Source organism: Danio rerio, chromosome 16 (genome assembly GCF_049306965.1).
Source record: "Danio rerio strain Tuebingen ecotype United States chromosome 16, GRCz12tu, whole genome shotgun sequence".
Classification (NCBI taxonomy): domain Eukaryota; kingdom Metazoa; phylum Chordata; class Actinopteri; order Cypriniformes; family Danionidae; genus Danio; species Danio rerio.
The window spans coordinates 25748749-25776468 of NC_133191.1; the positions used below are offsets into that span (position 1 = coordinate 25748749).

The following is a 27720-nucleotide window of genomic DNA, read 5'->3' on the forward strand; positions in this document are numbered from 1 at the left end:
ACCTCTCAAGCTCTATCAGGTTGGACGTGAATCGACAGTATACAGCTATTTTCAGATCTCTCCAGAGATGTTCAATAGGATTTAGTTCTGGGCTCTGGCTGGGCCGATATCCTAACTAATCTTCTATTTCCTGCTGTTGAAAAACATCCCCACACCATAATGCTGCCACCATCATGCTTCACTGTAGGGATTGTATTAGCCTGGTGATGAGCGGTGCCTGGTTTTCTCAAAAGTCCTTAAACATTTTCAAAGGTTGTACATTTTAAAAAAAATAATAAAAAAATGTTGTACTTGTTTAAAATTAAAATCTTCTTAAAAAGTTATAAAAAGTTGTATAAAAACTATTGATCCCATGTGTATTCATAGTAATATGCCCTGGTTCAGTCTAGACACCATGTGCAGTGTATGCACATGCATTGTCTGTGCATTAAACAAATATAAGGCAAAATTGATACCCTGGTGTACACATAAAAAATGACCCAAAAAATGTAAGATACTGTATTGTAGTGCAAAACATATTGTTAAAATGTGATTGTGATGAGTTTAGAAGAATTTCTTCATTCAAGTAAACACTGAAACCTGCCTAAAAAACAGCTGTCTGCTGGCATTACAAAAATGTCCACCGACTGAACTGACTTGCCTTCCAGGGAATGCAGTGTTGCTGACAACACATTAATGAACCGACCGCGAGTTTGACTTCATTGTTTTCCAATCATATTCCCCCTTCGCCTCTTCATTTCCTGCCCTTTCTCTACTTTGCCATCAATAAAAGCAGCAAAAGCCCACAAGTAACAGCTGCAGTGGCAACAAAAAAAGAGCGAGAAAAGCAGAGCACTCACATGTGCTGGGAACAGAAAGGTTGGACGACTGTAGTTTGATTGCTAATTCCACAGCGCTATGAAGCAATACAATCGCAGGCTCGCCATGTAACCCGCAGTGGTGTTTCGACATGCGGTTTAATTGTGGAACATGACGGATGTTTCTCTGTGTTACAGTAGCCACGGCTTCTTCAGCCCGAGGCCGTCTGAACACACTTCGCTATCAGTGCCTAGGAGGGGGAAAAAAAAGCAATGCAATTTCACCTAGCCTTGATCCACTGCTACTCATGTGTGTGTTGTGCGATGTTGTTAAGTGATTAGCTGAGGAAACGGGAGGCCAAGTAAAAAGCACTTTCTGTTATCTATGTGGGGAGTCTGTGGTTCGCCTTAGAGTCATTTGAGATCATTAAGGTGCAGACACCTTATTTAAATGCAAAGCTGCCCGAGTTCAAGTCTACACTTTCTCCTATGGCTGAAGATTCATCTTCAGGCATATGAAGGTAAATTCTGCCCAGACCAAGTCTTGCTTTCTTAACACTGATATTGTAATAAGTATGCCGTAATATTTACACAATTTTCCAGATAAATAAATTTCACATAGAGTAAATATTAATTCCACATAGAGGAATAAAATATGCCTGTTTGTTTTAATTTTATATATATATATTTAAGGTGTTTTATTATCAGCATAATAATTATAAAAAATTTAAATGTATTAATTAAAAAGTATTATGACTTTCAGAACTCATTTCAGACTTTGACTGGCTGTTTGGTTGGTTGGTTGGTTGGTTGATTGATTGATTGATTGATTGGTCATTGATTGATAAACTTATTATTTTGATTGATTGATTGATTGATTGATTGGTTGGTTGGTTGATTGGTTGGTTAATTGATTGGCTGATTTATTTATTGATTGGTTGACTGGTTGTTTGATTGATTGATTGATTGATTGATTGATTGATTGATTGATTGATTGATTGATTGATTGATTGATTGTGTAAGAATTGAAATATTGCAAATATTCTGATGTCTTTGACAATTCAAAACATGAGCTTAAAACAGAGACTGGTGACTTCACAACCCACCAGTGGGGAATGCGGGAAAAACCAGTTCCTGCTGCATTTGCATCTGAGATTGCTGAACTCAGCTTCATCCCCCCAACTCACGCATATGGTCATTTGAATGTTTTAAATTAACCAAACTGACTTTAACCATCATGTTTGATATCATTTGAAATGTCTCAGTGCGATTGGTACAATGGTCTCATTCTCTCAGAAATAGACATAATCAGAACAATAAATATATAACTTCAGGCATCTTTTGAACCACTGTGAGGGGTGTGACTTTTACACTAAGTGTGAATGCCTTCTTTGTTATTCACACCCCCTTCCTTGAGGGAATTCTTGGATTATTTAAGGTAAGGTCTAAGAAAAACTCAGGGCGATTCTGCCTAACCAGATCAGCCCATAACATGGGGTCTGCCCCATGTTATGTATATTACAAAGTCAGGAATGCATCTTTTTCATCTTGGATTTATCTTTGATAATTTGATGTTTTGTATTGATCATTTATGAATTGACTGATTGAATTGGCATAATACATTTACCTGACTAATAAATTGTAATGTTTGACCATATTTTGCTCACTCTGTAATTATTAATTCAAGTAGATTACGCTGTATCCTTGTTTCCGCACGTCTTGCGTCAGGTCAGTAGACGGACTAAAATCCAATTGAGATAGAGCATTGGCACACTAATTGTGTTTTAGCGATCCGGCTGACTCTTGATATTGATTCATGTGTACTTAGGTGGAAAGGGCGATAACTTCCGTCTAGGTCAACAAGGTGTTGCACGACTAACCTAGATTGGGTACCCGACCTTTGTTTGAAGGTAATATTATTCTAAATTAAGTTCATATGGGAAACCATGGGCTTGGTGAAAACCAAAGTTACTATAGAGTCCAGTAGTCGGGTACATTTATATTAATGCCCTAACCTCTAATTAGAAATGATGATTGTCTTAACTCAAAGGTGTACATCTAAGCGGGACTAACTAAAGTATTTTAGAACGAGCGCGCTGGTAGCGGCCATCTAAAGTATTAGTCAATTTACCTCTGTTTAATATTCAAGACTGACCGGAGTGTGACCGTGAGGGACGCCTTCGGCCGAGGCGATTTCTCTGAGCGACATGAGCACCCGAATGAACGGATGTAATAGTTACTAGTGAAGACAAACGCTTCAAACATTTATCTAAATTACATATTGATATAATCTTCTTAATGTTTTATAACTGGAGTCAGATAAAACGAGGATAAATATATTGATATTCTAAACCACCTCATACTAAAATTGGAGTCAGATATGAGTTAAGTTTAATATAAATCAACATTGTGCACTGGAAAGACCGAACATGCAGTGAACCTTCATCCACCAGTGGACACCGGCATTGGGCCAACTGGGTGGACCTTACAATTGATTGATTGATTGATTGATTGATTGACTGACTGGTTGATTGGTTAATTGATTGATTGATTGATTGATTGATTGATTGATTGATTGATTGATTGATTGATTGATTGATTGATTGATTGATTGATTGATTGGTTGATTGGTTGGTTGGTTGGTTGGATGGTTGGTTGGTTGGTTGACTGATTAGTTCATTTATTATTTGATTGGTTGATTGATTGATTTATTAGTTAGTTGGTTGGTTGGTTAATTTATTGGCTGATTTATTTATTAATTGGTTGAATGCTTTGTTGGTTGGTTGATTAGCCAAATACTTGATTAATTGATTGATTGATTGATTGATTGATTGACTGACTGACTGACTGACTGATTGATTGATTGATTGATTGATTGATTGATTGATTGATTGATTGATTGATTGATTGATTGATTGATTGATTGATTGATTGATTGATTGATTGATTGATTGGTTGGTTGGTTGGTTGATTTATTGGTTGATTGATTGATCTATTGATTGGTTGGTTAGTTGGTTGGTTGGATAATTAGTTCATAATTAATTGATTGGTTGATTGATTGATTGAGTTATTGGTTCATTGGTTGGTTGGTTGATTGATTTTGTATATTAAAAAATTAATGCTTTCATTCTGCAAGGACTCACTAAAATTATCAAATCAAAATATTAATAACATTTATGAGCAATACTACACAAATTGTAAATCCCAGCAGTGCTGATATATCGTCATATTGCAGTGCTGTGAGTATGATGTTGTCTAAAGAGCAAAATCTATTGTTAATTCAAAAACATCACTTGAAGTATTTGAATTATTTTATTGCAACAAGATAGTGTTTTTTTAACACAGTTTAATTCTTGGAGTTTCTAGGCAGTCATTTTTGGCAATTTGTTTTTATTTTCATTTTAGAATTTAATAACGTGAATAAAATCAACTTTGAATATTTGTGCCTCTGCTGCTTAGAAACTTTTTGAAATGCAAAAAAACAACAACAAAGCTTAATTTTAGACATCTTTTTCAAAACAACAATTTCACTGCGGTGAAAAAAAACTTTGCTTTCCTTTCTTTTGCTGGACAAATTGAAACATGCATCTTTGTGGACAGCCAAGAATTCTTTAAGTGTTATTAGACTATATTAAAAAAGATATAATTCTTAGGGTAATGATTTTATGAAATATAACAACAGATATTCAAAGCATAATTTTAAAATGTCAACAGATGCTTTGAATGTAAAAATGATATGACAAATATCATATTTATCTTTAAGTATTACAGTACATGAACAATCAGAATGACTGCAATGGCCATTAGTTGCAACTAGAATTAGAAACAGATTTATGCTAGTTGCAAGCATATTTGAATGTAGTTTTTTGTTTTTTTGTTTTTTTGCTTTGTTCACCACAGCACACAAGAAAATGCTATATTGCTGCTGCTACATGAAGTGCTAGAAGTTGACAAGATTGAATGAGATTTTTTTTTGATTAATCCTATCTACCTTTTTAGTGCAGGTACTGTATGTTTTATGTAGAATTGTTGCGGACAGCATTCTGTTTTTACGTCAAAATTGCATCATTCTTATTTTGTCTGTCAGTAAAACACAATGTTTGTATTGAAACGGCTACAGATAGTCAGCAAACAGAATCACCCATTTAAAAAAGAGTGATCTGTACATCTGTATCCCTACCAAAAGCACAACACTTTTATTTCAGCATCAGCACAGTAAAGTTCAGGTTTGGTCAATGACGCATTGTTAAATCTGAAGAAATTAATATTTTCATAACTAACCTTGGCTGCAAGCGTGGGATATTCACAGTATACATTATATTCAAAGATGAACTTTCTTAATTAACAGCTTTTAAGGTCCACAATGCTGGATTTCTTTAAAGGTAAAATTAGCACACAAACCGAACAAAATCCCACAAAATAGCACACACTAAGGGGGGTCGGGGTCAGTTTCATAGCAAAGATAATTTAAGATTTCACACAAAACTATCCAGGAAATTAAATGACTTTTTGCTTAATTAGGCTTCATCAACACAGAGTGTAAAATCTGGAGATTTACAACAATGCCTGGGGTGCTTTTAAAGACAGCAAAAATCATAAATCAAAACTGCACTCCTTTCCCTCTGTCAGGCCTCAGGCTGTACATGTTGTGTGGTTCACCAGTGGCCAAATCATACATGTCTGAACACGCGACTGAACCAGCCTCTGATAAAACACACACAATCCTGCCAAACATTTCACCCACTTGCATCATAAAAGACCCCTTGACAACAGAAGAAGAGATGAAAGAAGACGAGAAACTAATGTCACCACTCCTTCTCCACATATCTCTCCTTCAGATCTTTGGTCACTGTGCAGGGGGTAACATAGGGACTAGCACAAAAAAATGTAATAAAAAATGACACTACAAGTAAAAGTGAGCCTCAATCACTTGACTTAATACTGGACTTTAAATAAATAAATGAACAAAATATTTTTTCCCTTTTTTTGTAATCAGCAGGTTGTAAATCATCACTGTCATATTATTACTGTTCTGCTGTGAGCTGTGAATAGCAAAAATTATGTTGAGGATTTTGTCATTTTTATGTGCATTTCTATAGTTTTCATACATTGAATTTATTTTCTTGTCAGCTTAGTCCCTTTATTATTCCAGGGTCGCCACAGCGGAATGAACCGACAACTTATCCAGCAAGTTTTTACGCAGCGGATGCCCTTCCAGCCGCAACCCATCTCTGGGAAACATACACACACACACTACGGACAATTTAGCTTACCCAATTCACCTGTACTGCATGTCTTTGGACTGTGGGGGAAACCAGAGCACCCGTAGGAAACCCACGCAAACACAGGGAGAACATGCTAACTCCTCACAGAAACGCCAACTGAGCTGAGGATCGAACCAGTGACCCAGCGAACCTTCTTGCTGTGAGGCGACAGCACTACCTACTGGGCCATTGCTTCGCCTTTCATACATTTTTATTTTAGTTATTTTATTTTTAATAAATGTACAAACAAAAATATGATTTCTCACAATAATTTCTGTATCAAAACTGAACCTCAAAATGAGCCAATCACTTGACTGAATGACAGACTTAGATTGAATTAAATAAATAATAAAAAAAAAATAAATAAATAAATAAATGCTGTTTTCTCTTCTTTTCTTGTAATTGGCTGGTTGTAAATAATCAAGATCTGTTTTGCTGTAAGTAACAACAAATTTGTTGAGGTTTTTGTCATTTTAATATATTTTTCTATAGTTTTTATACATTTTATTTTTAAATATTTTATTTTAATGGATAGATAAAAATGTTCTAGATTTATTGCTCAATTCTGATTCTGATATATTTTCGGTCATTGTAAGGGTGGTAACTGGCGTCTTTTTATATCACACTTCAAAATGCTTTAAAATCACTTGACTGAATATTCCTGATTTTTCTTTTAATTTTGCAACCAGTTGTGAGTCATCAATGTCAAATTATTACTGTTCTGTTAACATCAATCTTGTTGGTGTTTTTGTCTTTTTATGTATGTTTGTATAGTTTTGTTCATTTTAGTCATTTTATTTTTAATAAACTGATAAACAAAAATATGGTTTTTGTTATTTTCATTCATATTTCTAAAGTTTTATATATATTTTAAGAACTTAAAAATAAAAATGATTTTAGACTTATTGCTTAAATATAATAACTCTGATGACAACAAGTTCAAATTCAAAAAATGTTCTGAAAATTGTATTTTTGGTATTGTGAAGGTGGTAACTGGGGACTTTCTGTATCACACTAAAAGTAAAAGTGGGCCTTAAAATGAGCCAATCACTTGAATGAATATGCCTGATTTTTTCTTTTGATATTGCAACCAGCTGTGAGTCATCAAGGTCAAATTATTGCTGTTCGGTTAACATCAATTTTGTTGGTCTTTTATGTCTTGTTGGACTATATTTGTATAGTCACACTAAAGGAAAAGTGAACCTTAAAACGAGCCAATCACTTGATTTGACCAGACCTTGACTGAATAAATAAATAAATAAATAAATACTGTAGATGTTTTTTTCCATTTTTTATAACTAGCTGGTTGATAGTCATTAAGGTCAAACTATTAATATTCTGCTACGAATAACAACACTTTTGTGTGGTGTTTCTATAGTTTGTTACAGTTTGTTACATTTTTTTTTATTTATACTGCATCAGTTCATATAAAGCAATGTTTTTTAGTTTATTTTTTTTTTAACATTAGAAAAATTATTTTAGAAATTACACAAGGCAACTTTAATGTAATTTGCTATATTTACCTTTGGCCCACAACTCTCATACAAGTTTAGATTTTGGCCTTTCATAAGAAAACTTTGGGCACCCCGGCTCTAATAGTATAGTTCAAAATCAGAAAACTAAATCTGAAAAAATCATATCTGGGGTCATATCTATGCAGGTGGTAACATTGGGACTTTCTGTATCACACTAAAAGCGAAAGTGAACCTTAAAATGAGCCAATCACTTGACCAAATACGTCCGACTTTCATTTTTCTCCAATTTCACAGGACTTTCCGCGGCCTCCCACGCAGGAAACACTTGTACCGCCATGAGCTGTCACACTCTTTCGTAAGCACATCGCTCAGGTCACGGCTATTTCTCCAGCCAAGACTTTCAAGAGACGAAGAGAATGAAAATGAATCTGAAGGAGAAAGGACTGGAATGATGCCATTAAGGCTAAAGAGAGACGGAGCCAGAGAGAGAAAGTGCATGAATAGATTCAAAAGAGGGGGCAGAAAAGTCTCTGAAAGCGAAAGTGGAAGTGAAAGCTTGCAAGGAGAGAGATTGATATGACACGCTGTTTCACCTTTTATATACTGACATTAGAGGCTGTCTTAAAAGTGTTTGTATTGTTAATCAAATGTGCATTAGTACTGTACAGAAGAATTTTAATTAGTTGCTTTGACATAAAAAATCAAATGTTGAGACAGTGTTTTTATCTGTCAGACCTTCTAATAAATCAGTCATGGAACTGACTATAGATTGTAAGTGCAGTTAAATTAAAGTTTAATTAAAACACAGCCTCCGTTGTTGTTTTTTTTCACACATTTTCTCTTGGAAATTTCCCCTGACAGTGTTCAGCGGCTGAATACAATCACTCAGCAATTCTATGGCGGCTCACAATTCAAGTGTTTCACTCAGCATGACACAGATACTATGAAGTCGTCAATTACTGAGAGAACAGGAATGTACAAATGGAAAGAGATGCTTACCTCAAAGGGGAAGAGAGGAGGGAAATAGATGAATCCTTACTATTAACTGGCCCACAAATAATATATTATATGCTATGTAGGTGTGTGAGAGAGTTTATCCAGTTTTCGCTGAAAACACAATAGGTCTCATGCTGTAGCTTAACAAATGATTTGAAATAATTGAGATATTTAGTTAATGTTACAATAACTTTACACATTGACAGTTGAGGGTTCTCAGATTCAATTCATTTTATATTTATTTCTATAGCGCTTATACAATGTAGACTGTGTCAAAGCAGCTTAACTAATAAGTTCTAGTAAATTTAAACTGTGTCAGTCTAGTTTTCAGAGTTGAAGTTCAGTTTAGTTCACAAACCAGCCGAAAAGGTGGCAGGGGGGGACAACTGAACTAGGGTTTGATTCAGGCAAATGAACCAAGTGCGAAAGCACCCCTAGGAATCATCTGATTGGTAAATCATTTGTTAGCTAATTAGGGACCAGCTGTGGTCAATCATAAGCACGTGATCATCTCAAAATTATAAATAAACTTCACATAGTGAATGCTAATAATAGGGAAATGCTGTCAAAAAGTGTGAGAGATAGATGTAAAAGTCCAAAAGTATATAACAAGTGTAGAAAAAAACACATCATTCTCACTGTATAAATTTCATTCATACAAAAGAATCAAACTAATTAGAAACACCATGTTCACATTACAGGTCTGGCTGTCATTCCACAGTTCTTCCATAAACAGTTACCTAATACTTAATAAATTCCAAATGCTGCTCTTTTGAAAAATAAAAATCACATTTCTCGCATTGTATTTACTGCATCTCATCATACCTGCAAACAAACCCGGAATGCGAAACAGAATCAAATGACAAACAAGCTACAGTACACTCCCGCACGCTATTTCTGCTTTATAATGACATATATCTCTAGAGCATCACAATATTATTATTATGCATGAGCATTCAGATGCTGAATAAACATATCCCTGCATAGCGAGCGGAGAAAGTGTGGCCATCAGCATTCATCCAGTGTATTCCTCTGCTGACATGTATGCATTTCACACTCCGAGACACAACAACGAAAGGTCACCGAATGTCTCGCATTTTGACGTTCGGCACACAGGTTCGGATTTAGTAAACACCTGTGTATGTGTGTGTGTGAGGGAGAGAGAGACAGACAACAGAGAAAGAAAAGGAGAGAAAGAGAGTCAGAAAAGGTCGGCGTAGCTTCATTCCCGTGAGGAAAAGAAGTGGCCATCAACTTGCCTTTCAAATTCTAATCAGTCTTTTCTCTCTCTCTCTTCCTGTCTGCTTGTTCTCGCTCATCAGCGCCATCATCAACATGATCATAATAATCAGATCTCTCATCTGAGAGCTCAGTAACACCTGCTGTTCCCTTCTCTAACTGTTCACCTCCCACCTCCTCACTCGCACTCTTTCGCTTCTCTCTATAAAATCATTAAACTCAATGTGGAATCATTAAAGAAGCAAGATGTGTGGTTTGTGTTCAAGCCCTGTTTACTTCGCAGTGATTTTTGGGGGAGGGAAATCGGTCCAATGGAAATAAGTAAATGAATCTTTACCCTGATAATTAAAAGTAAAGTTAATGATCGTTAATAACAAACCTGGGATGATATAAATAGGCCATAAGCAAAATCACCATATTAAACATAAACAGAAATTACAACTAGGCACATGACAATATTCAATGATACAATATGGGACCCTGGAGCACAAAATAAGAGTAATTTTCTTAAATTAAGATTCATGGATGATTGGAAAGCTGAATAAAATAGCTGTCCACTAATGTAAGTTTTGTAAACTAATGCAACTGTTTGAGAATCTGGAAAATGAGAGTTCAAGTAAACATAAATATTGAGAAAAATAATACTTCTTATTTTAAGTCATAATGCTAATAACTACTGGCTTATTATCAGACTTTTATTATTATTATTATTATTTTAGCAGCTTTAAAATAAAATCTACTAACTATTAATAAGCAGCTAATAAGTAGTGCATTGAGCTAATAGTCTTGGTTAATAGTTTGTTGATAGTGAGAAAAGAGATAATCCAGTGTCCACTTTCGCTCCGCTTCAATTCGCATGTAAAGAATCCGTTTGGAAAACGGCATCTATTTATCACTATGGATCGCGTCTGACAGTTACGCTACATGAACTGACTGTTTTGAGGATTGCATAGGAAGGGCAACGGTGCCTGTAAAGAAAAGGAAGCAAATCTCACCATTTTAGTTTTGTTTTAAAGTGTTTTCATGCCGAAATAAAACGAAAGCACAGAACAGAGTCAATTTAAGAGCAAGGGGGGTCCCCTGGTGGTTCAGCAGAAATGGTTGCATAGAGGGAGGATCGGCTGTTTACTGTTTACTGCCACCCTTCATAGAAAGACTAAAAGTATCGGAGAAATACGGGAAAATACCTTTACACTATGATATCGGGATAGAATTGTAAAATATGGGAGAAGCCAGGAAAAAAAACGGAGGGTTGACTGGTATGTCAATGTGTAATATTTAAATGATTTTTGCCATTAAAAAAATCTGTAATTTTGACCCATTGTACCAGTGCAACATAAGACTACTTTTGTAGTCCAGGGTCACATATTTCATGATAATTAGGGTGACCAGGCCTCCTGTTTTTTTCCTGACAGTCCCGTATTTCAGCTCTGTCCTGTATTACTCTGACAAGATCGAGTAGTTTTTCTACGATTGATTGCACTATTTTCTTGCATCAACTTGTTATTTTCAAAATATATTATCATGAACAACCTTAACATTCAATCACATTTCCATATCATCAGCTTGCTGTGAGTGAAGCCATCAGTGTCAATGTGTCAGACAGAGTGACTGAGATTGAGGGCTCATGAAAGTGAGTTATTGCAGTTATCCACACTCACCGACCAGTTTATTAGGTACACCTGTCTAACTGCTTGTTAATGCAAATTTCTAATCACAAGCCAATCACATGGCAGCAACTCAATAGGCATGTAAACATGGTTAAGATGATCTGTTGCAGTTCAACATCAGAATGGGGAAGAAAGGTGATTTAAGTGACCCTGAATGTGGCATGGTTGTTGGTGCCAGACGACCTAGTCTGAGTATTTTAGAAACTGCTGATCTACTGAGATTTTCACACACAACCATCTCTAGGGTTTGTAGAGAATGGTCTGAAAAAGAAAAATATCCAGTGAGCGGCAGTTCTGTGGGTTCAAATGCATTGGTGATGCTAGAGGTCAGAGGAGAATAGCCAGATTGGTTCCAGCTGATGGACAAGCAACAGTAAGTCAAATAACCACTTGATACAACAAAGGTATGCAGAAGAGCATCTCTGAATGCACAACACATCCAACCATGAGGCGGAGGGGCTACTGCAGCAGAAGACCACACCAGGTGCTACTCTTGTCATCTAGGAACCGGAAACTGAGGCTACAATTTGCACAGGCTCACCAAAATTAGACAATAGAAGATTGGAAAAATGTTGCCTGGTCTGATGAGTCTCTATTTCGGGTAGGATTAGAATTTAGAATTAACAACATGAAAGCATTGATACACCTTGCCTCGTATCAATGGTTTAGGCTAATGGTGGCTATTTCCAGCAGGATAATGCGCCATGTCATAAAGCGCAAATTATCTCAGACTAGTTTCTTGAACATAACATGAGTTCACTGTACTCAAATGGCCTCCCCAGTCACCAGATCTCAATCCAATAGAGCATCTTTTGGATGTTTTGGAACAGGAGATTTGGATTATGGATGTGCAGCCAACAAACCTGCAGCAACTACGTGATGCTGTCATGTCAATATGGACCAAAATCTCAGAGGAATATTTCAGGACTTTGTTGAATCTATGCCACGATTGATTAAGGCAGTTCTCAAGGTAAAAGCGGGTTGAGCCTGGTACTAGTAAGTAGAATTAGTAACATATATTTTATTAAGCTAGTAGTGTTAGTTAATAGTTTGTTAATCCCACAAATTGTGACATAAGCTAAAGTGCTACACATAGGGTGACAAATCAGGTCACCATAGTAAAATTTACAATTATTTAATTTTTAAACTTTCAAAATGTCTTTTAAAATATATATGATTTTGTATTGACAGTAGTGTTTTATTAAAACATTCTTGTAATATTTGTGTTTCGGCTAAATATTGTGTTTTCGTTTTTTTGACAAGCTGCACATGCCAAATCTGTTGAACTAAAGCCTTTTCACCACTCAGAATCAATAGCCCTAAGAATCAATGAGATGCTTTTATGTGTAGTTTCAGGCGATTACACATATACACCCTTTAAGCCATTTTTCTGTTGCTTTTTAACATTTCACTGAGGAAGAACCAGCTCTAAACAAGACATCGCTAAAGGAAGCAGTTTGAATTGCTCAGATTGCATTGCTAAATCAACTCTACAATTATGTTTCTCATGTAGATTTAATCTTTTGCATCCAAGTATTTAGCAGTTAACATCTACAGAGCTTCGTTCTCAAGAAAAACTCACTAAACAGTGCCCCCAAAAGTTGGCGCTGACTATGCAGCTTTTATATTAAACAATAGTTATTAGCTTGCTAATCTCTCTTACCTCCGGAATTACCTGTACTGCTGATATTACCACCTGGATTACACCTCATTAATCTACTCCTCTCTCCCGACTCTCTTTGTTCTTTCCATTCTATAAATATCTCTCCCGCCTGCTGTTTCCACTCTTACCTCTTCACTTTCCAGCTTTATTTCTAAATGATCTTTTTTATTTCCACCGCCACACAATTTTTGGGGGGTAGAAGACTACTCCTCAGACTCCTGTTCCCTCCGGGTGTCTCCTTCATTTGCTCTTTACCTCTTTCTTTTTTCACTCCATCTGTAATTACTACACAGTCAGGAGACACTTTAATATATGGCAAAGCATCTATTTCCCTGCTCGTAGCTTAGTCCTTGTTCATTTTTAACTTTCCCTCTCTTTCCGCAGTTTCTTTCATCCTAAATCTCTCTCCTCGTCTGATCTTCCACTCATGTTCCTCCATCTCCTAAATCTGTTTATCCTGTCTTCTCATATACAGCATAATCCGTCACATAGCCCTAAACATACACACAGAACTGGGATAAACCATTTCCGTGATGCTCGTCATTTAAACAAACCACTTTCTGCACACAGTGTATCAGCGCATCCTCCATTTATCAAGAAATCCTCAATCCCCTGCTGGCAGAATCAGGGTGCAAATTAGAGGGGGGTTTGAGGGGTTTAAACCCCCCTATAATGCTTGATGCCCCCTGCCCCCAAAATTCACCTTTGCTGATTGTTCAAACCAGCATTTTTACAATGTTGTAATAAATGTGACCGATCAGACATATACAGGTAATTATTTTTTTTGCTTTATTCAACAAATAATGCACCATCAACCTCTCCTACCCAGAAAAAGACTGAATGGTCAGTGTGTAATACGATTCCCAGGAATTTACGATATGAAAGGAATGAGGTCAGAAATTGACACACAGGCATCGTCAAGCTTCTATACGCTCCTTGCTTTTAATTTAAACCTTTATTCCCTCTTTATGTGTAATCAGGTGTTTTGCAACAAGTCTCATGTATTAGTATTATGGTTCTAATACTTCTGCAATCAATGTTTAACTCTTCCACAGCTAAACAAGATCATAGATGGTTCATGTTTGATGTCCCTGCAAAGCTAATTTGGTGTACTGAACGATTGTTTACATTCTACGTTAATGCGTGTGCAACATATTAACATTTTAAGAAACTTTAAACATTTCTGCATCAGCTTACACCCAGAATGCCTACGAAAATCACCACTTCAGCTCCTGAGGTTGGTACTGTAACTACATAAAAAAACTTTGGAAAAAGTCAAGCGCTATGAATACTTTCTGGATGCACTATACATATAGCCTAAATGTTAAGTCAAAATAGAATTATAGTGTGTATTTTAATGGACTTCAATGCTCATGCATGAAAGTTAAACAGTGCAATCTTGTATGGTCATCCTTTTATTGATGCAGGAATGCAAACTTGTCACTGTTTTTTATATAAAAAATTGGTTGTCTTTTAGAAACATATGTTAAAGTTGCTTAATGTTACTAGGCCTGCATAAGATATTGTTTCAGCATCGATATCGCAATGTGAGCATCCTCAATGGTCATATCGAAAGTATACACAATGTTGAATTTGGATTATAACTTATCTTTGCAAGTGTTTTTTGAGGCATGTGACTGTGTGACGGTTTTAAAAGCATTCAGGCATATAAAAACTCCAACCCAGGCTCATTCTGGAAACGTAGCACAGTAGATGTTTCTGGAGACAGAGAAATATGTCCCGGGAGGTATCCATGAGAGACCGCTGTGCGTACTTTTTCGCATCTCGAACGCCTCTCGCGAACACCGTTCGCGCCCGTACTGTTCTCGCGTAAAGCTGCCGGAGGCCATTGTCGACCGACCATCTGTCTGACTGACTGAATGATTGACTGGGCCCACCCTCCTCCTCCTCCTCCTCCTTTCCTAAACCCAAGCTACGATTTACAAAAGCAGTCCAGAAAAAGAAAAGCCCTCGTCTGATTTTGACCGCAGTTTCGAATTTCACCACATTCTCGCCCTGTTATGAACTCGTTCACTTTATTTTTTGAATCTTGTTTTTGTCTTACCTAATTTCTAAAACCGCTCTTCCCTGGACTTAAACCCGGTCGTCGCATTCGGCTCCCCTCTGAGCCTCCGTTCCATCGATGAACACAACAAGCTAACCGGACAAACTGGTTGCAGCAGGAAAGCCTCCACAAGGAAATGTGCTGTCAGCCGGCGAGCGCAAAGAGGAGGGCCGTCACACAGCCCTGTAGCGTTCGCTTGAAAAAATGAAATGCAGCCATACGTACCTCCGGCCACGTAAATCGAGGTCTAGAGAAACGTCCGTGGGACTACGTTTTCAGAATGAGCTTGGGTTGAAAAAATTGTACAGTTTGTAACTGACAAACTGTTAATAAATTCATTTTATTGAACTGTTTATAAAATGAAGACTATGCATAATATTTTACTTTTTATTAATTACTGTATGCTTAAATACAGTTTGACTCCTCAGGAAAACAATCAAATGATGTTAATTTAAATTGTATCTTTGTAAATTGTTTATTATATTTTATGCATTCCTACACAGAATCATCCCAATCAAAGTAAAATTCTAAATTCTTTCCAAATAGTTATTCAACTCATCTAGTGAAATTGTATTCATATCCCAATATATAGTAGAATAAAAAAGTTCAATGTTAGATTTATCCAATATCGTGCAGCCTAGGTGTTACTGTAGGTCAGAATATATGCATTATCCCTCAACTTAAAACCTGAAAAGGTTTGATTAATAAATGAGATGTATTCATTTAATTTTAATGAGATTTAATTATATATAGCTTATACCTGTACATGTAGGTTGGCTCAATAAAACTTGCATATGTCTTACGCAAACTAACATTGCTGAAAAAAGTAGACCCCAAGATACTCAATGTATTATTTGCACACTGGACAGAACCCTGTGTGCCTCATGCTGTCACTCTCCCATCCCCTGTAGAGGAACATAATTGTCACCCTTGGGCCAGAATAAAGGATGTGCATTTGTTTGATATGATTCTGCTGCTAAAACACTGATTGAGAGATTGCATGAAACTTACATTTCCATAATTCGATCCTAGCAATGACTGGTTCATGTGTGTTTGATCCTTGTTGCCTTTTAAATGAGGCAGATGGAGATATCTGTCTCAGAATTGTAAGGAGTATATCATAATAACTTTTATTCTTCGACTCCATGATAAAATTGACGAAGTTTTAAAGTTGAGACTTTGTGAACTTCATTTCTTGCACCAACAAAAAAAACTGCACAGACTAAAAGATCGATCTTGAGAATTAGGAATGCATATCAGTATTGATTAAAACAGTGAAATCAATCCAGTTAAACCAGCCCCAGAGTCCACACCAAGGTTATTTTAGTAGTAAACAAAAATTAGGAACTAAAACTAGTGGTCAGAAGACATTTTCATTAAATTTAAAAATAAAACTAAATGAAACTAACAACAGTTAATGAAAACTGAAAAAAGAAGAAGATTAGCAAAAGTAAATCATTGTTTTCAGATTTAAACTCAGGATTTGGCACAAAATCTGACCTGTAGCTGTTTAGACAACACAGGGAGCTTCTTGCATGTCAGGTGAAGCTGAACACATCAGTCAAAAGCAGGTTTAGATACAAAAAAAAAACATATTTTTGTATGTTTGAAATCTTCATTATATTTTTTTCTCAGCTCAGCTGCCTGCATCATCAAAACACCATATCACCCCTATTTTACAATATCTACACTGGCTTCCAATCAAATTAAATTTAACTGATTTCCTCCATATCACCACTCATTCCTGCTTTCTTAGATCCTCCTCCTCCATCCAGCAAACTCTGGAATTCTCTTTCGCCTGACGTCCACAACATCGACACTCCCACTGTTCAAATGCAGAGTTAAAACTCATCTGTTCAAAATAACTTACCCTTTATAACTGCATACTACATTTTGTAACATGTTCTTGTATTTTATCTTCTTCACTATTTTTATAATGTCGGTTTATTTTTTACATTTTTGAATTGTGTACATGTTGTACAATTTTAAATGATTGAATTGTGTTTATACACATTGTACAGTGTCCTTGGGTTTTTGAAAGGCACTTTAAATAAAATGTATTAATATTATTATTATTACTTTTTACTCTATTTATTTAAGAACCTTTTTTGGAGCATGAGTAAATGATGACAGAATTGAACTATATCTTTAACGATTTAAGAGTTAATGTGTAAACACGTAACTTTGCTATGGTTTATATGGGATGTTTTCTGTTAACTCTGCTAAACTACAATTCCTGTTTGCAAAATAAAAATTTAACTACAGTAAAACTGGCAAAGACATTGGTAAAACAGATTTAAAATTAAACAGAATTTTCAATTAAATTTAAATAACAGAAAACTTTTAAATTGCAAAACTACAATAACCTTGGTCTATACAGCTGATCCGTTTAACGATTTAGTGCAGGGGTCACCAATCTCAGTCCTGGATAAATTAAAATAAGGATGCATGACAGCGGAGCAGGACTCTGCAAAATAAACTGTGGAATTCTGACCAATGTGAGGAGAGTTTACTCACATGTGACTTGTTTTTTGGTCCGTTTAGAAACGGCATGAAGTGAACCGCACCAAGAACAAAAATAAACATTGTAACAATTTTAACCCCTGTTTCGGAACAAAGAATTAATCTAGAAGTGTGAAAGCACCCATAGTGTATTACAGTTTGTGCACAAATTAAATCTTGCACTGTAATAAAAACTGTGATTTTACAATTTACTTCCAGCAGCTGGGGTTAAATTACAGAAATTTACCGTAAAATATCGCACATTAAATTACAGAAATTTACACAAATTTATATTTCTGGTAATTTTTTGTAATTCAACCTCTGTTATTTTGCAGTAAATTTCTGTAATTTAACAGCCGTTATTTTACATTATTCTTTTTAAATAGTTACAAAATGTCACACTTTTAACTAAATGACATTCTTTAAGTCAGTAATTCCAATCCTTCAAAATTACTTCATCTCCAAACACAAAATCGTGTTTTCTGACAGTTTTTTCCAGTCGATGGTGAATTATTGAGCACTATCTAAACAATATCCTTAATGATGGTATTAGAATCCTACTATTAATTTACTTAGCAGTCAATGTACATAACGATCAACCCAAATGCACACAGTATTTCAGCACATCCTCCATTTATCAAGAAAACCTCAATCCCCTGATGCACTGGCTGGCAGAACCTGCGCAAACACACACACACATAGACACAAACTTTGAGAGAAATGCGCATCTGTGTCCCTCTCCCTGTCACTTTTCCATCCCCTGTAGAGGAACATGATTGTCGCCCCCTGGGCCGAAACTCAGCAGTGTGTGCATTTGTGTATGTGGGTCTCTTCAACACCACGAGGCAGTGGCAACTGGAGAGCCCAGCTCTAATGGTGATAGATTCTCAGCATAACGGATGTGGCTCCACTTCAGATAAAGTGGGTCATGTCTGAGGAGCGGCGATGAATTTGCACAGTGCCAAATCCAAATGCATTAGCCTCTCTCTGCTTTACTTAACGAGGACGGCGGAGGAAGCGCCGGAGTGTGTGTGCATTTCAAGCGCACATGTACGAGTGCCAACGAGTAAGTATTTGTGTGTGTAAGTCAGACAGGAACAGGAAGCGCTGATGACTCATTCGTATAGAGTAATACACTGAGTGTGCCTATTTTTCGGGTCGTCTCATTACGAAACCTTCATCGCCTCTTGTTTCAGGCTTTTTATGGCTTGATTAGAGAGAATGGTGAGGAGTGACATGTGCAGTTTGTACATAATGCACTCTGGACTCAAGATTGTGTCCCCGCAGGTGAGCTACGCCACTTACGTTGGTGACTGCATTACTCAAAATGTCAAAGTGACATGCCCAAACCTCAGAGCTAAACGTCAAAGTCGAATCAAATCAAAGTTTATGTATGAAGCACTTTTTTGGGAGCAAGAAGTGTTCACCAAATTGCTATACAGGCATGGCTTAGATCATAGGTCTCAAATTTAATTCCTTTAAATAAAAAACAGTATGTGAGCAGAGTAGTATGTCTGGATTCATGGAATTCGAAATACAGTATGTCAGTGTGAAGTAATTACTTCTGGCGAGATTCTGAAGTGTGCATTGGATGAACCTATGCTATCCCATGATGTACTCGATTCATAAATGGAAGTGAAGTGACGTAACTGACGCAGGTAGGTCACGTGATGATGACAAAATGGCTGATGTAGTACATCCAAGCTTCATTCATACTGTACAGAATGTACTTTTCTAACAGCTTTGAGTAGTATGTTTAAATTCAAATGCAGTAGCTACTGAGTAGTAGGGGGGTTTCAGACGCAGCCAAGATATGACTATTAGACCTCTTTGACTTTGAGACCTGTGGCTTGGATAATATAACAAGATTAAAATATTTATTGATTTTTAGTAACTTTAATATGATAACATGATAATAAAAGTACACTAAAAACAGTATGCTAGCTGAGTAGTTTGTCTGAATTTCTAGAGTTTGAAAAACAGTAGCAAGAAGTACCTGGATGACCTACTACTTACAGAGAGATTATGAAGTCCGCTTGGGATGGACACTATCCCATCTCATGATGTATCGTGAGAGAATTCATGAATGGCAGTAAAGTGACGCAACTGACGCGGGTAGTTCACGTAATGGTGACAAAATTGCTGATGCAGTATGTCCAAGTTGCAATTATCCTACTGACATTCCTACTGTATAGAACATATTTTTTCTCTAACAACCAAGTAGAATGTTTAAATTCAAATGTAGTACCTACTGAGTAGTAGACTAATTCGTACATAGCCAATGTGTTCAAGACTACTAGACCACCTGTTACTTGGATAATATAACAACATTTTTATTTGTTTATTAACAGTAATACGATAACATGAAAACAAATACTATCTAATACGCTAAAAACAGCATGCGAGCCGTGTAGTTTTTCTAAATTTATAGAATTCAAAAAACAGTAGTGAGAAGTACCCGGATGACCTACTACTTTCAGCGAGATTGTGAAGTGTGCATGTGATGGACACTACGCTATCCCATGATGCACTGCGAGAGAATTCATAAATGGGAATGTAGTAACGCAACTGACGTAGGTAATGACATAATGGCAGATGTAGTACATCCGAGATCTATTCATACTACTCACAATAACACAACAGGTATATAGAACAGGGTCGTATAGTAAGTTCAAATTCAAATATAGTACCTACTGAGTAGTAGGTGATTTCATATGCAGTCTAGGTGTTATTTAGGGTGACCACCACTCAACAAACAAATGTGTGACTAATATTAAAAGTTAGTGTGAGACAATGTGGGACATGTTACCAACACTAAAACATTACTTGAAACTGTCTGAAAAAACGATGCAATTTCACACTAATTCAGAACTTTTTGATTTAGTAGCTGATTTGTATTAATTTGTACAATCCCATTCTCATATTTTAATACGGTTTGCTCATCTCCCAATGAGGGGTGAGGTTAGGGGTGGAGTTTTGGGGCCTGTCTCCTTTTAAAAATCGAATGTGTTTATACGAATAAAATGGTATGAATTCATAGCAATAAATCACTTTTCTGACAATACATAAAATAGTTACGTATAGCAAGTTCAGGCTGAAAACCGAGCCTGGTTCTTCTCAAGGTTTTTTTCCTTCACTTTCATCAGTTGGTGAAGTTTGCTCCTCGCTTCTGTCACCACTGCTTGGTTTGGGACTTGTGGAGCTGCGCATCGTTGGATTTGTTCTTCGTCGTAGGGTTTTCAGCAGTTACATTTAAACTACACTGCAATGAATTAAACTGAACTTCAACTTTGAAAACTGAGCGGAAGCAATTTTGATTTACTAAAACTTCTATGTTAAGCTGCTTTGACACAATCTACATTGTAAAAGCGCTATAGAAATAAACATGAACTGAATTGAACTGAAATAACTTTAAAAAATGCTTTGTTCTGTAAACCCTTCCAGAGAACACTGCATTAGCACAAGATATTTATTTAGATTTCAATTAAACTCAGTCTGATAAATATTTACTAAAACAAAGTTATTCTTTTGTTACCATTATGAAGCACTGTAAAATTATTTTTACTTTACTGAATTATCTGAACACCGTCAAGTTTGTTTCTGAGAACCAGGAAATTCCCCTCTTCACATTTTGATTGACAGCTGTCAGCCTCTTTCTTACTGTTTACTCCTTTATTTTCAACCTTTGGATAGGTTTTTTTTATGTTGTTTTTGTGTGAGCAGGGTTGCAACTGTGCTGTTAAAAATTTGTGAAACTAGATTAAATAAAAAGATTTAATAAAAGTTTTCATAAAAAGGTAGACAAAAGCATGCTCATTTTATATAATATAATATAATATAATATAATATAATATAATATAATATAATATAATATAATATAATATAATATAATATAATATAATATAATATAATATTTACAATTAAAAACAGACTGATGACAACGTGTGAGACAAAGGGTGAAAATGCTTTGCTGTAAAATTGAATTGATAAGGTTAAGTACATGTAACTACACATCCACATATTTCATGAATATTTTATGGCACTTGAAAACTTATTCTGTGTTACTTCAATATTTTTTTAGACATTGTATTATATAATGCAACCTTTATATAAAATAACCTTTATTTTAAGCCTGTGTTGGGTGTCCTAATATTTTTTGGGCCACTGTATACGCTAGTCTTTTTTTAACCTGCATTTAAAACATACATTTTTAAAAGTCTCACGCACAGTGTATTGCTACTGAGATTTTTCTAGGATGTTGGAAAACAGCAGCGGCGTGGCCTTGATACTTCTTGTCCATTCTGTAGAGATGCACACAAAAGTTTTGACCTTCTGCATCTCTCTTACTGACAAAAACATTAACTTTTCTGCATTTGACAGATGCTTATATTCAAAGTGACTTTAATTGCATTAAGGGTTTATCTCTGATCAATTCTTGTTTTTTCTGGGAATCAAATCATGCATGTAAACACTTTGCTCTATTTAAAAAAAAAAAAAGCTGACCTAATAATATATTTTATTTCATGTCAGCAGTGATGGATGAAATTAATGAACACAACATTGATATTGGTTGGTAAATATGCACTTAAACAGAAAAATAAATCATAATATAGTGGATTTATTTATCGAAATGCCCCTCTCTTGAAATATTACTCAAGCTGACCACTGAGACACTGAATCCTGAAGCAAATGTAACATTATTGCTTTATTGACATCTTTCTGCACTTGTAAAACTGATTGAGAGATTATATGAAATAGCATACATTTACAATGGTGGCTCTAAGAGAGTGTTCCGTCACACAATATTAAAAAGCAGTATTGTTTTTATCTGAATATCATTATAAAATTTCAGACTTTGTGAAGTTTATTCAATGTCCTTTGTTTCATACATCAACAAAAAAACTGCACAGACAAAAACAAAATCCATGTTAAGATTTAAAAATGCATATTAGTATAGATTAAAAAAAAGAAATATCAATAATGTCAAGCAAGCCCTGGAGTCCACACATCAGCTGACCGTTCAACTGTTGTAGTTTAATCACATTGTATGCATGCAAAAAAAAAAAAAATCAATGATTGCCTAAATCACTAACAATACCTTTAAAGGAACACCTACATTTTTTGTAAATAGGCTAACTTTACAAGTCCATTTTCCCTTTTTGAATTCATTCAGCTGATCTCCAGGTCTGACAAGAGCAGCTTTAGCTTAGCTTAGCACAAATTATTGAATAGAATTAGACCAGTTGCATCTCACTCAAAAATGTCAAGAAATATAATTTTGGATAATTTTACTATTTAAAGCTTGACTCTTCTGTAATTACATTGCGTACTAATGCTGTGACGCAGAACAAGCAAATAAAAAGGCACTTGAACATTTTGAGCTTCATTTGCGTGTCAAATTCACTTCATTCGTACAATAAAATTTGCTTCATTCATGCATCAAATTCGCTTTATTTGTCCAAATAAATGTCATGCAGAGCTTCTTTCTTCTTTCTTTGTTGCAAAGTGGCTAACATAGATTTTCTTGAGAGAATAGCTTTGTTTATGTGCTTTAGGAAGACTGAAAAACAGCGTATATTCATTCGGCGCCATCTCTGAGTCCACTGGATCTTTTTAAAGGTGCCCCCAACACCTACTCCTCCAGAAGCTATACCTGGATGATGGAGGCGTTGAGCTGTGCTTCTGTCTGAACCGAGCCCAGTTTGATGAGCTGTTGTCGGTGTCGGCAAGAGGATTTCCCCTCAGGACACCAACAACAGGCACTACGTCATAATCACGCCCCTCCAAGAGCAAGCTACTAATTGGTTAACAGTGCGAATGTCCACTGAAGTTCAGATCATTCAACTAGAACAATTTGTTTATTAGGCACACCAAACGTGCAAAACGCTCAACTCACACTTAATTTGCATGAATTGCATCATTCTTGCCAACTCATCCGCACATAACGCACCGCAAGATGTCTATTTGCATCTTTGCATTGACTTAACATGTAAATCACTCACGCTTGATGCATCATTAAATGCAGCATTAGACTGACAAACAAGAAAAGTTGTTATTTTCTATGTTGATATGCCTTTAAATAAAATTAAAAAAAAAACAGGAGAATGCTAATGGTCTAATCAGATTCAATGATTTATGCTAAGCTAAGCTAAAAGGGTTTAAAAAAGTTCAAAAGAATTAAAAATTGGCTAAATGAATTTAAAAATGCTAAAACTCAACTCTTTAACTTTTAAAACAAGTCTATTCCCCCCAAAAAGTGAAGTGCTCCTTTAATAACTGATTTCAGAATCCTGCTTTTAATTTATAATTTAATATTCACAAGGAAAGCCGCTACCACTCCATGAGATCCACTTGAGCTAATCTGAAGCTCCAAAAAGCAGATTTTCTTAAACATATTAATGAGCACAGCTCACAAGTCCCCAGCACGCAATTGAGAACATGAAAGTACATTTGTTCTGCGGATAGCGATTAAGCGATTAATTCTTATATTGACGTTTGGGCCATCGAGAAATGTTGGCCTCTGCTTTCAGCCTCCTTCCTTCCCTCGCTTTATTTCCCATCTATCACAAAAAAAAAACATTGTTGAGGATCTGAATCCATCGCAGGGCCAATTACAGCCTAAACACAAAAGCCCGTGTTGGTGGAGCTGTTTGTGTAATCATAGTAATTTTACCAAGAGCTACTAATAATGGCTTTCAAGGCCTGTCCATTGCTGCTTTTAATTACCCTGCGAGCCTCTGCATTGATTCTTTTCCTTCATCCCCCCCTCCATCCCTCTCTCCCTTCCGCCTCCTTTCTTTATCTCACTCTTTTATTAATATCGTAAAGCAATAACAACTGTGTCACAACCCAGATTTCGGGAGCATAATCAACAGGATTAATTCAAATCCAGAAGACGTGTGTTTCCGCCTGCTCTCTTTTTGGATTCTCATTCACACGCACGCGCATCAGTTTCTTTCTGTTTTTCGTTTTTCTGCCAACTCTTTTATCTGAAAGGGGGTGGTGAAGTACAAAAGGATGAGATTTAGCCCCTGGACAAGGCGAGAGAGGGAGTTAGAGGGATGCTGGGATACTTGAGAAGAAGCAAACGAGGCAGAGTAGAGGTGGATGCTGCGACTTTGGGGTCGGGATGCTGAATTAAAGATGGAGGGATGAAAAAGGAGTAGGCGTGAGATTGAAGGACAACTGCTCCTCCGGCTGCTGTTAAACCTCCCAGCGGAGCCAAGACTTACCATAGCCTAAAGTGTGACAGCATGACACTCTGTGTGTATGTGTGTACGTCTCTACAGCATGTGGACTGTGGGAGGGTGTGATGTTCTTAGACTTCAGGTTTCGTTATGAGCATAACACGCAACATTAAGGTTGCATGAAGGTTTTAGTGTTTGAGTACTTTGTATTTTTCATGTTGTAGGCATGAAAAGCATAGTAATACAAGTAATGTTTTTACCTTGTGCGCAGGGCTGTGCAATTAATTGCAATCGCAAAAAAATCGCAACTTAAGCACACGCAATTTCTAAATCGCATAAGGCTGCAATTTTTATCTATTCATTTATTTCTAATTTTATTGAGAATATGTTCTTGTGCGCATCATTTTAATATGTTAACCAATCAGAGCTGACAAAGCGCACCGGGGAATTACAGCTAAACTTAGTAGGAGAAAGATTTTAACCAGCTCACTCTGCACATGACGAAGTTAAGTGGGAAAAGCGAATAGGCGAGCAGGAGTAAAGAACATAAAATATGGATGCAGGTCAAAATAAAAATGATTTGGTGGCAAAGAGAAATTCAACGACAGTCGTTTGGGAGTATTTTGGATTCAGGAGAGAGGATGTGTCACAGATCATAGCAATTTGCAGGACTTGTGAAATGATTATTCCAACAAAACCGAGCAATACTACGAATCTGTACCAATGCTTAAAACAGCATCATAAAAACTGCATGATCAATGCATGTCGACAAAGTCCATCAAAACAAACAAAAGCACATATCAAAGCCAGCCCAAACAGACTAAACTAGTATCCATTGTTCAAGCATTTTCAAGCGTCGTGCCTTATACTGACGCAATAGTTTTGTCATGCACTTCTTGTGCACTGAATATATTTAGAATGTGTGTATGTAGCTTGTTTGAAAAAGCAAAAAGAGTTGCCAAAATCGCAAATAAAATCACAATCACAATATTCGTTCATAAAAATCGGGATATGATTATTTTGTCCATATTGCACAGGACATTTTTTGGGCCATGAGGAAAACAGTTCATAATGACACAGAATAAAACATTTTTAGAATAGGGATAAGGTTAAGTTACAGGATAGAATATACAGTTTGTACAGTATAAAAATCATTACATCTATTAAGAATCACCAGTATGTATGTGTGTGTTTGTATGGATGGGAGTCGATTCCAAAAAGAATCGATACCGAGGTGTTTGGAAATGGTTCCATCAAGGGAAATCAACTCCTCTTTAAGATCCTTTTCATAAGAGCTAATTATTTATTAGTCTGTAATCTGCAAATAATGATCATAAGTCAGATGCATTTTGGTGAACAGATTCTTTTGGATAATTTGCTTCTGTGAGTTTGTTCAAATAACAGTAAAGCCATAGGCTTCATAAGAGCATATTGCTGATGCATAATGCAGAATGATCAATGTTTCATTGATCCTGAATGTCAAATAAACCACTGACAAACACTGATATCTTGGACGGTTTCCTACACTTAAGTGTTGTACCTAATGCATACTACCCACTAAGAAATTTGGTGCTTAAAAAATGTGCAATACATGTCCTAACATAGATGTCTAGGTTAAACCAAGGATAAATATGTGCTGTCAGTGAAAATCTAGTACATGTCTTACAACTGTCCAAAAATAGACCAGTCATCAAATAGACAGATTAGACAGACTTCTCAAGTCTAGTCATTCATTCCTGTCTAACTGTTGACTAGCATATTTTAGATTTTCACTGACAGCAATGTTATCATCATTTTAGCTAAGACGTCTCTGTTTGGATGTCTATTAGACATCTTTTAAACAGACAAAAAATGTTTCCTGGGTATATAGACATCAATAACCAAATGGTGTGTCTTATAAATGATCTTAGCATGAATAAAGTTCTTTTTAAGGCAAGTTGAGAGGGGTCTGGATGCAAACCTGGTGCAGTGCAATCTAGGCTGCATCCAATGCTTCTTAATGGACTCACTTAACCCCACCCCTCACAGTGATGTCACTAGCTCCATTTGAGTGCATTGTGTCTGACATTGCATCGCTGAGTGATGCAATCTCAGCTTGCATCATAAAGGCTGCATCCAGATACTATTGGGCAAGTTATCTCAGCGGCCATCTTTGAAACGCCTCTCAGACACTATGCTTGAGCATTCTGTCTGAATAGGGAAACATTAAATTCTCCAAAACTGTTTGCCAAGCTTACAATTCCATTACATATTTGTAATCACTAATAACATTAATCGCTTGTGGTGTGAAACAGAATGAATGGGGTGTTACGTCCACAAATGCATTTGTTTATTTAATATAATCGCAAGATTTGCTGTAATGTAATCGCATATGCTGAAATCGCGATTGCGATATGATTATTCGTGCAGCACTAAATTTAATTACGTTTAATTTTTAAACATTCAAATCAAACAAAACTGAATTTTTTCAAAATGCCCAAGCTAATGCGCATGCACACTCGACAAGAACGTTATCACGACACCAACCTCATTTATGGTGGTTCTACACATTGTCATACTCTGGATAATGCTTCGTCAGATCATGCTGATCTTGATGATAAATCTCCTCCAGAATTGACTCTGTTTACACGTTTGTGGGCGTTTGAGAGGTTGATGCTATCATGTGATGTGCGTTTGACAGGACGGACTGTACGTTGCGTTTGTTTCACACAGATTACAAAACCAAAGTGTAGTTGGTTCATTTAAAAGCACAGATTTCAAGCTTTATTTGGATATATTTCTTTTGTCTGAGAAGCAAGTATTCGCTGAGATTTCAGTGTGTTTGTTGAACAAAAAAAAAAAAAAAACGTAAAACACACATCT

General features: G+C 36.1%; 1 protein-coding gene across 4 annotated transcripts in view; it reads right to left on the reverse strand.

Moving 5' to 3' along the window:
* cadm4 (cell adhesion molecule 4) overlaps positions 1 to 27720 on the reverse strand; it is a 305176-nt gene that overhangs the window by 242385 nt on the left and 35071 nt on the right. For 2 of the 4 annotated variants that reach the window (XM_068213952.2, XM_073924909.1), the window contains exon 1: positions 840 to 1048. In XM_068213952.2, coding sequence (XP_068070053.1) covers positions 840 to 951 — 112 coding nt within the window. In that variant the 5' untranslated portion in view covers positions 952 to 1048. 4 annotated transcript variants of the gene reach the window in all.